General features: G+C 38.9%; 2 protein-coding genes across 2 annotated transcripts; both read right to left on the bottom strand.

Moving 5' to 3' along the window:
- Positions 1-227: 227 nt before the first annotated feature.
- Positions 228-2,506, bottom strand: LOC107825951 (uncharacterized). Its single transcript, XM_075218379.1, has 2 exons — positions 1,882-2,506; positions 228-262 (listed from the first exon to the last, which is right to left on the bottom strand). Exons 1-2 carry the CDS (start codon positions 2,504-2,506, stop codon positions 228-230), a joined length of 660 nt encoding a protein of 219 aa, XP_075074480.1.
- Positions 2,507-6,328: 3,822 nt separating this feature from the next.
- On the bottom strand, positions 6,329-9,546 carry LOC142162073 (uncharacterized). The gene is made up of 5 exons (XM_075218378.1): positions 8,602-9,546; positions 8,095-8,539; positions 7,796-8,007; positions 6,829-7,114; positions 6,329-6,696 (listed from the first exon to the last, which is right to left on the bottom strand). The coding sequence occupies exons 1-5, from the start codon at positions 9,544-9,546 to the stop codon at positions 6,329-6,331; spliced, it is 2,256 nt and encodes a 751-aa protein (XP_075074479.1).
- Between the last annotated feature and the right edge of the window lie 1,172 nt (positions 9,547-10,718).

Below are 10,718 nucleotides of genomic sequence, written 5' to 3'. Positions count from 1 at the left end.
TTATTTAGTTAGTTTTATTTCTTTAATTAAGATACAACATTTCAGGAAAATAATATTCATATCACTTAAATCTTTTATGATGCAAGAATGGTAAAATCCCAACTCACTCGTCCCCACAAGCTAGGACTCGCATTTTGAAACTCAGTTTAATCGTGTTTTGATATGAGTTTGGAGAAAAGTTCTGAGGGTAGTAAATTTCAACGTACCTCAAATTGCTTCCAACCTTATCACAAATGATCCAATAACGCCAATGAGTCACGATCTACATATACGAACTCACATAATTCAAGAACGAATCACAACGATACCTACTAAACCAACTAAGTGTCTAACACTTAAATCTAATCTTGTAAGTTTAACAAAAATCCTCATTTGATTATTTGAATGACAATCCTTGAATTTTAACTCCAACTTATTCATTAAACTTGTTATGGAATCTAGTCATTCCACTATAAACTCAAAATAACATCGTTCAAACAACACCCATCACTATTCATCATTCTTACCAACCAACTTTTCAATTTCAAGACTAGCTTCTAGGGTTTTATGAATAGATGTTTAAATACAAATCTAACTTCATAAATATACTCTACTACGCCCGTGGAGTATGGTACATAAGATTGTACTGAAGAAATTACCTCTTTTTCCAACCCTAAAAGTTTCAAAATCTGAGTTTCTTGAAATGTCCTTGAGATTATCTTCAAAAATCTATGAATCCCACAATGTTGGAGGGTTAAGATATGTAATAAATAAATTAAATTTATCAAAGAAAGACGTTTAATTCTTACCTTGAAGATGTATTAATGGTAAATAGCTGCTCCTTCTCTCTAATCCCCAAGACCAAGTCAAATATAATATAATCTCTCCCTTTACAAAATGCCTACAAATACTTCAGTTGTGGATTCTAAATTTCGGGTGCTGAGTGCACGCCTTCAATGGGTTCTAATTTATTCCATCACAGAAGAAACATTTTGGTCTTCAAGTTTAATCATTCTATTTCCCACTTACTTTTGTCTTTTATAATTACTTCCATTATTTCCTTATCCTTGTTATTTAATTAATTTCATTGTCCCCCACTTGTCTCTTTGTTTGCCAACCACTTTCCCTAGTTTTCTAAATCCTTTCTCGTTTCCATATGAAGACTAGGATTTTAAATCCTTGTTTTCCTTATTAAATTCCAACTTTTCAAGTTGGTTACATACTATTGAATTCTCAAAATTTCAGCACTTATGAATAGAAACTTGAAATGCTCCAAATGCATTTGATGACCTTGTAACATCCACTAATTTAATGATTAACTATCGATATTGTCCCTAAGCATTCCATTAACTTTGTTCACTCGAATAATCATGTAGCTCAGATTTAATTACATTGCATTCTCAAGCTCAAAATTAGTAGGAGTTAACTAAAAGAATTTACGGGGCTTTACATTCTCCCCAACTTGGAAACATTCGTCCTCAAATGTAAATTTCTTGTCGTGTTAAAGTCTAAAAACGTAATCTCCGAGCCTTTTTCTTACTCCTTAACTCTTTAAGGCTTCAAAATTTAACTAACTCTCCAAATTTTTAAAAATCTTTTTTAGCAGAGTTTCCTTCGTTAATAGGCTTATCCCAAAATTCCAACCTCACAACGAGTTATAAGAATACAATATAAAAGGCCTTACATGGCTCAACTCAACACAACTACCTTAATGAATGTATCCGCGATTTCATATATCTCCGGACATTAGTACTTAGCCTCTCCCAACATCACAACAATTAAAATTATCAACATAAGACAAGTCTAACAACCATGTGCAATAGATAAATCAATCAATCACTTGCCTCATGGAAGTAAATTATAATAAACTCTAAACTCAAAATTTCAAAAAAATAGTCATACCTGAAGTTGCGAATAAGTGTGGATATCGGATTTTCATATCTTCCTCGGCCTCCCAAGTAGCCTCCTCGATGTCATGATTACGCCATAACACTTTAACTGAAGCTATGTCTTTAGTCCTCAACCTACGAACTTGCCTATCAAGAATCTCAACAGGTTCTTCGTCATAAGTTAAGCCGTCATTTATGTCTACTACTTCTGGTGAGACGATATGAGCATGATCATGCACATACCCTCGTAGCATCGATACATGAAAAACAGGATGAACCAAAGTCATCGATGCAGGTAACTCCAGCTTATAGGCTACTTCCCTAATCCTTTTCAAGATACGATATGGGCCAATGAATCTAGGACTTAGCATGCCCTTCTTCCCAAATCTCATAACGCTCTTTATTGGTGATACTTTCAAGAACACTTGATCACCCTCCTTGAACTCCAACTTATGTCGATGTACATCTGTATAGCTTTGTTGTCGACTTTGTGCAGTCTTAAGCCGCTGTTGAATCAAATCCACCTTCTCTAAGACATCATGTACAAGATCGGGACCAAGTAGTCCTACCTTTGTTGGCTCAAACCATCCAATATGTGATCTACAACGTCGTCCGTACAAAGCTTCATATGGAGCCATCTGGATACTAGCATGATAGTTATTATTGTAGGCAAATTCGATCAAAGGTAAGTGTTCATCCCAGTTCCCACCAAAATCAAGGACACAAGCCCGCAACATATCCTCAAGTGCCAGAATAGTTCTTTCAGCTTGTCCGTCAGTCTGTGGATGAAAAGCGGTACTCAAATTGACACTTGTACCCAATCATTCTTGAAAGGACTGCCAAAAATGAGCAGTAAATTGGGCCCCTCTATCAGATATAATGAAGTCAGACAATTTCTTTCAAGTACAACTTAGCATACTGTGGTGTCGTGTCATGTCACGACTCGGATTTCACGCCCTCGAGAGCCGTGATGGCGCCTACTGGTGAAAGCTAGGCAAGCCAAGTTATCCTAATTACTTAACCTTTTCCAGTTTTAAACCATTATCAGTGATGAGTAGGTATCATGCAAATAGCGAAAATAATTAAGCGGAAGACAAAATCTGACAATTTATCTTTATACAAAACTGCGGAAGTCTAAATACAACTCTACCCAGAATTTGATGTCACAACTTCACAGACGGTCTAAGAATACTACATACAAAGTCTGAAAGATAAAATAAACACTGTTTCTGAAATGAATAAAGGAAACAGGATAAAGGAAAAGATAGGAGGTAACGCCAAGGCCCGCGAACGTCTGCAGGACTACCTCGTGTCGCCTGTGTGGGCTGAAGACGGCACCCTCACTGCGGTCCAAGCACTCCAGTATCAGTATCTGCACACAGTGTAGAGTGTAGTATCAGCACAACCGACCCCATGTGCTGGTAAGTGCCTAGCCTAACTTCGGCGAAGTAGTGACGAGGCTAAGACCAGACTACCAACTAAACTTGTGCAATATAGCGTACAAAATAATAGGAAGCAGATAACAATGATGGAAACAATGATCAACCAGTGATATAAATAGTAGGCAACAAGAACATCATAAATATTTCTCAACAAATAATAGATACAAGTGCAATCAATTTATCAAGTCCTTCAAATGTAAATCTTTCGCCTATAAATCATTCAAGTAATAATCTCTAAGATAATATGCTTTTCAATGAATATATTTCGAATATATTTCCTTTAAATAAAATATCTTTCAAATAAGCATCTTTCGAATATAATTCTTTCGAGTAAATGTCACCTTGTGACGCCTCATTCACTTAACATAAAGTAGAGTACAACTTCCAACCCAATTAGGAAATCAACAAGAAAAGATGAAGTTATTTTTAGAAATCATTTGATAAAGAAGATACCCTTTTCAATTAAAGTACAATATCGAATGAATCCTTTACTTTTAATACGAGAAATCAATAAATCAAAACATAGTAGAAATTCCATTTTAATAAAGTACAACCTCAAACGGTTTAAGGAAAATTTAGTTAGGAAATCAATTGAGTAAAAAATGTGACAATTGTTGAAATTTGGAGTATTGAAAATATATAAAAAAAGAAGAAGGTAAAAACATAATAGCAAGAGAATTATAAAGGAATCAAAATCCAACCACTAACAAGAATAAGGAAAACAAAGGCAGATTTCACTTTCTTTTCACATCTTGTTGCAGGCGTGCAATCCGATCCCATTTCCTGCCTGCCACCCGCTCCCATTTCATGTATCTCGTAGTAGGCGTACCACCCGCTCCCATTTCATTATATCTTGTGGTAGGCGTACCACCCACTCCCATTTAATTATATCTTGCGGTAGGCGTACCACCCGCTCCCAGTTACAAGCCAACAATAACCACAAGGAATCCCGTCAAGGGAACAATAGCAATATAACAACTTCCCGGCAAGGGAACAATGATATTTCAACAACATCCCGGCAAAGGAACAATACTATTAAAACAAACATCCCGGCAAGGGAACAATAATATCAAACAAACATCCCGATAGGGGAACAATAATATCAAACAAACATCCCGGCAAGGGAACAATAATATCAAAACAAACATCCCGGCAAGGGAACAATACTATCAAACAAACATCCCGGCAGGGGAACAATAATATCAAACAAACATCCCGGCAAGGGAACAATAATATCAAAACAAACATCCCGGCAAGGGAACAATACTATCAAACAAACATCCCGGCAAGGGAACAATACTATCAAACAAACATCCCGGCAAGGGAACAATGGTAATGATAACATATGAAGCGCAATAAACCACAACAGAGTCATACCAATTATAATACAAGACTCACAGACATGCTTGACACCAACGTATAAATACTCGTCATCATGCCTATACGTCGTACTCCACAATTAACATGTAGTAAATAAGACACAACTCCTAATCCCTTAAGCTAAGGTTAGACCAAACACTTACCTCACTTTGTAACCAATTCAAAATTCTAACAAGCCTTTGCCTCGCGAATTCGTGCCCAAAATTCTCAAATCTAGTCATAAACAATTCGATTCAGTCAATAAAAATTATAGGAATTAATTCCATATGAAATTCTACGTTTTTCATTAAAACCGAAATTGCACTAAAAATTCGCTCGTGGGGCCCACGTCTCGGAACCCCACAAAAATTACGGAATATGAAACCCCATCCAAACACGAGTCCAATCATACCAATTTTACTAAAATCCGACATCAACTCGACCCTCAAATCTTCAAATTAAACTAAGAGAGTTTTCAAGATTTTCCCAACTAAAATCACCAATTAAGTGCCAGAACTAGTAATAGATTCGGGTAATCTAACCAAAATTAAGTTAAGAACACTTACCCCGTTGTTTTCTCTGAAAATATCCCGAAAATCGCCTCTCCCTGAGCTCCATTTTGCTAAAAATGGAAAATGGGACCCATTTTCAGAAGTTACATTGGGTACTGTTCATGGATACTGTTCACGGGGTACTATTCATGGGTACTGTTCACGGGTACTGTTTCTGCAATTTTTCTGAAATTTTCTGCAATTTTCCTAAGTCCAAAATCACTCCGAGACACCTCCGAAATACTCCCGAGCCCTCGGGGCTCCTAACCAAACACATACACTAACTGAACAACATCCTACGAACTTAACCGTGCGATCAAATCGCCAAAATAACGTCATATACCACGAATTAAGCTTTAAAATCCAAGAATTCTTTCAAATTTCATAAAACATCAAATTTTCCATTTTTGAGTCCGTAACACGTCAAACGACGTCCGTTTTCAACCAAACTTTACAGAAAGTGCTTAAACCATATATAAGACCTGTACCGGGCGCCGGAACCAAAATACGGGCCCGATACCATCATTTTCTAATCAAATTTCATTTCCATTTTCCTTAAATATTTTCAGAAAATAATTTTACTCAAAAATTCATTTCTCGGGCCTGGGAGCTCGGAATTCGATTCCGGGCATACGCCCAAGTCCCATATTTTCCTACGGATCTTCCGGGACCGTCAAATCACAGGTTCGGGTTCGTTTACGCAAAATATTGATCGAAGTCAACTCAATTGAGTTTTAAAGCTCTAGTTCACAATTTAATCCATTTTTCACATAAAAACCTTCCGGAAAATTATACAGACTGCGCATGCAAGTCGAGAAATTATTGATACTGCTTTTCAAGGTCTTAAAAATACCGAGATGATTATTTAATTTAAAAATGATATTTTGGGTCATCACATGTCAGTCATCTTTACTGGTAAGAAATGTGTCGACTTCGTAAGTCGGTCTACAATCACTCAAATAGAGTCATGCTTCAAGCGAGTGTGAGGAAAACCCACAACAAAGTCCATATTAATCATCTCCCACTTCCAAAATGGAATCTCAATAATGCTCAGCCGTTACTTGCTGGCAATTTAAACATCTAGCCACAAAGTCCGAAATGTTTTCCTTCATCCGATTCCACCAATAGATCTCCTGCAAGTCTTTGTACATTTTGTGGACCCTGGATGTATAGAATATCTCGAACTGTGTGCCTCATCCATAATTTCATTACAAAGCCCATCAACATCTGGCATGCACAAGCGACCGTTCATCTTCAACACCCCATCCTCATCAAGAGAAAATACAAGGATTTCTTTAGATTTTACACTATTTCGAATATTGACCAAATTTGGATCTTCAAATTGCTCCGCCTTGACATGCTCAATAAGAGAGGAACGTGCTATGGCACAAGCGGCAAGCTCTTTACTTATCGGTAAATGTGCTAAGGTACCTCCTGACTTTTGGCTTAGCGCGTCGGCTACCACATTCGCCTTTCCTGGATGGTAATGAATGCTTAAATCATAATCCTTCAATAGTTCTAACCATCTCCTTTGCCTCAATTTTAATTCCCACTACTTGAATATATATTGCAAGCTTTTATGGCTGGTGTATACTTCACAATGCTCACCGTACAAGTAATGCCGCCAGATTTTCAAAGCAAAAAGAACCGCGGCAAGTTCCAAGTCATGGGTTGGATAGCCCTTCTCATGGATCTTCAACTGTCTAGAAACATGAGAGATAACCTTACCTTTCTGCATCAAGACACAACCCAACCCAACTCTAGAGACATCACAGTAAACCACAAAGTCACCCAAACATGTTGGCAATGTCAACACGGGCATCATAGTCAATCTAGCCTTCAACTCTTGAAAACTTCTCTCACAAGCATCCGACCACTGAAACTTTGCTGCTTTCTATGTCAACTTAGTTAACGGAGATGCAAGAGTAGAAAATCCTTCAACAAACCGCCGATAGTAACAAGCTAATCCCAAGAAACTGCGGATCTCCATCGGTGTAGTTGGTCAAGGCCAACTCTTAACCACTTCAATCTTTTGAGGATCAACCTTAATTCCTTCACGAGATACTACATAACCCAAGAATGCCACGGATTCGAGCCAAAATTCACACTTAGAGAATTTGGCATATAACTCATTCTCCAAAAGCGACTGCAACACTATTCTCAAATGATTGGCATGCTTCACTTGACTTTGCGAATAGACTAATATGTCATAAATGAAAACAATCACGAATCTATCAAGAACTGGTTTGAAAACCCGATTCATTAGATCCATAAAGGCCGCGGGTGCATTTGCTAGTCCAAATGACATCACCAAAAATTCATAATGCCCGTAGCGGGTCCGAAAGGTCATTTTGGGAATATCCTTCTCTCGAATCTTCAACTGATGATACCCCAACCTTAAATCAATTTTTGAGAAGAACTTTACTCCTTGCAACTGGTCAAACAAGTCGTCTATCCGAGGTAGTGGGTACCTATTCTTGATGGTCACTTTGTTAAGTTACCTGTAGTCAATGCACATCCTCAAAGAACCATCGTTCTTTTTCACAAATAGCACTAGCACACCCCAAGGTGATACACTAGGTTTAATAAACCCTTTATCCAGTAAATCTTTCAATTGCTCCTTCAATTCTCTTAATTCGGCTGGAGCCATTTGGTATGGGGGAATAGATATCGGCTGAGTATCTGGCACCACATCTATCCCAAAGTCGATGATCCGATCTGGTGGGATACCCGGAAGCTCATCAGGAAACTCATTAACAACTGGCACAGACTGAATGCTTGTTACCTCTGTAGTTGTGTCAATGACTCTGACTAAATATTAGAGACATCCCTTCGTGATCATCTTCTTCGCCTTAAGGTATGAAATAAATTTACCAGCCGACTCAACAATATTGCCTTTCCACTCATGAATTAGCTCATTGGGAAACTCAAACTTGACCACTTTAGCACGACAATCAAGAAGGGCGTAACACTTATATAACCAATCCATCCCCATAATCACATCAAAGTCAATCATTTCTAGTTCAATGAGGTCTATAATAGTCTCTTGATCTTTGATTATGATCACACAACCCCTATAAATGTGGGAGGCAATAATAGGATCTCCCATTGGAGTCGGCACAGAAAATGGTTCAAATAGTTGTTCTGGCTCTATGCCAAAATCTAAAGCAAAGTACGGAGTAACATAGGAAAAAGTAGATCCAGGATCCATAAGAGTATAAGCATCTAGAGCACAAACTCTAAGTATACCTGTGATGACAACATCTGAAGCCTCTGTAGTAGGGTGAGTAGGCATGGCATAGAAACGAGGATGAGTTCCCTGAGAAGTAGCAGCTGTCTATGGCACATTTCCTGCATTGCGTCCGCTGTGGGCCCCATCACTCTTAGGTGGGGTGGTGAAACTGAAGTAGTAGCCATCGAAGGTGTCGGGTGAGCTCTCGAACCTTGTTGCCCATTAGGGCAAAACTTTCGGATGTGACCCGTCAACCCACATCCATAGCACGGACCACGGGGTCCCCTAGTAACACTAGGCTGACGCTGATAAGAACCCACACTACTCTGACCCTGCTGTGCAGTCCGGTGCTTACTCTGAACGGACCTAGACTGGCCTCCTTGTTCGGAACTGTATGCCACTGGAGGGCTACTGAAAGTTGTCTGCATCCTAGACTGCGGTGGTCCAGATGATCCTCTTTTGTTCTGCCCCGAACTAGGTACTGGACTGAAAGTGCCAAAATTTCGATCCTTTTTGTTCTGCTCCCTGTTAGCCCTCTCCTCCTGATGAATCCTCTTGAGATCCATTGCTAGATATACAAATTCAGTAAAGGTAGTGTTCCTTCTCCCACTAGCCATATCTTTTCTGATGCCCGAAATCAAGCCACGAGCAAAGCGATCAATCTTTTCATCCTTGGTGGGGATGAGGTGGGGAGCATAATGGGATAACTTCTCGAATTTGATGCTATACTCAAGGACGATCATGGTATCCTGCTTTAAGGTCTCAAACAATATCACAAGGGCAGCTCTCACTCCTGGTGGTAACCACTTCTTAATGAAGATCTTCTTAAATTCTGCCCAAATTATTGGAGATGCATCCTCTAATCGACTTTTCTCTACCCTTTTAAACCAAAGGTCAGCAATGTCTTTCAACTGGTAAGCTACCAATTGAACCACTCGGTAGTCTTTAACTTCCAGCAAAGTAGTAGCTTTCTCAACTTCCTCTAAGAAGTCCTGAGGGTCTGCAGTGGGATCTATACCAGTGAAAACTGGCGGCTCAAGTCTCACAAATTTCATGGCCAAATGTGCTATGTCCTCAACTGTTAGCGCTCTCATCCATCCTTGTTGGAGTGCCTGAATACCCACTTAAAGGTTTTGTTGGGTCTGTATAGCCATGAGGTCAGCAAAAGTATCCATAGCCTTTTTAATATCAGTGATGGTCTTTTCCAAGTGATTTGGTTCTGGAGGTGGAGCAGGTGCCTCATCAACTTCTTCCTCGAGCTCCTGGACCATCCTTGGAGCCATTGGAACTAGCATAGTCCGTGCTCTTGTAGCCTTCGGAGGTCGACCCCTAGGTTTAGCGGGTACCCCTCCCGAAGCCGCATCAGGTATAGGAGAAGTTTCTCGATTCATATTATCGCCATGCGCGTTCACCATCTTCTGCCAATTGATATAGCGCACGAGTTAGGAAATATTTCTTAGTTCTATTGCACGATTCTAGAATAAGAAGAAAGAGTGAAGTATTCTTATTATGTCCATATAGCCTTCTCAATATATAAGTATGGTGTACAACATACCAATAAAGAGAACTCCACCAGACACGATTTCATAGACTTTCTAGGACTCGAATTAGAACCTAGGGCTCTGATACCAAGTTTGTCACGCCCTAAAACTATGTGACCGGCACCCGGTATTCTACCCGACCCGAGTGAACCATCCTATAGATTAATACATATCTATATGCTTAATAGGAGGATGCGAAAGGCTCTTCAATTTCAATCATTTTAAGATATACGCAAAGCATGAATAATGTCTTTAAGTAAATATTTTCCTTTGAAGGAAAAGATGCATAAAGATAAAAGAAAATTTTGTTCATGCACGCCATGTAAGTAACCATAGGATTACAACCCAAAATGAATACTATTGTTGTCTATGGAATCTCTATGACACGAACTAGAATAGTCAGCCCAGGCATAACCCGGTGGCTCAAAAGGATATTAATATAATAAAGTCCTCCACAAATACAAACATGGAGTCTCACCAAATAACGTCAACGAAAAATGTAGAGCTGCCCTATCCACGCGATCCAAGTTGCTCAGGTCCAGTCCCTGAAAATAGAAAATGAAAATGTGGCCGAAAGGCATAAGCTCCACATGCCTAGTACGAATCATGAACCGTTCCCCAAAAAGAAAATAGGACGATATTTAAGAAGACATAAGATATGCAATAATAATTGATATCAAGAAAGAAGTATTCATATCAATTAACAATTTAAAAAGTACAATAAA

The sequence above is a fragment of the Nicotiana tabacum genome, chromosome 7 (genome assembly GCF_000715075.1).
Source record: "Nicotiana tabacum cultivar K326 chromosome 7, ASM71507v2, whole genome shotgun sequence".
NCBI lineage: Eukaryota > Viridiplantae > Streptophyta > Magnoliopsida > Solanales > Solanaceae > Nicotiana > Nicotiana tabacum.
The sequence above is the reverse complement of the archived record's forward strand: the minus strand, read 5'-3'. Positions and strand labels throughout refer to the sequence as shown.

Excerpts from the sequence above, each read along its gene's own strand:
- LOC107825951 (XM_075218379.1), bottom strand. The coding sequence starts at position 2,506 with ATGGCTCCATATGAAGCTTTGTACGGACGACGTTGTAGATCACATATT. Across the intron at positions 263-1,881 it reads ACACTTATTCGCAACTTCAG|ATCGTGACTCATTGGCGTTA; the intron begins GTATGACTATTT and ends TCGTATATGTAG.
- LOC142162073 (XM_075218378.1), bottom strand. The coding sequence starts at position 9,546 with ATGAGAGCGCTAACAGTTGAGGACATAGCACATTTGGCCATGAAATTT. Across the intron at positions 8,008-8,094 it reads CAATATTGTTGAGTCGGCTG|AGGTAACAAGCATTCAGTCT; the intron begins GTAAATTTATTT and ends ACACAACTACAG. Across the intron at positions 6,697-6,828 it reads CTGGCGGCATTACTTGTACG|GAAAGGCGAATGTGGTAGCC; the intron begins GTGAGCATTGTG and ends ATTACCATCCAG.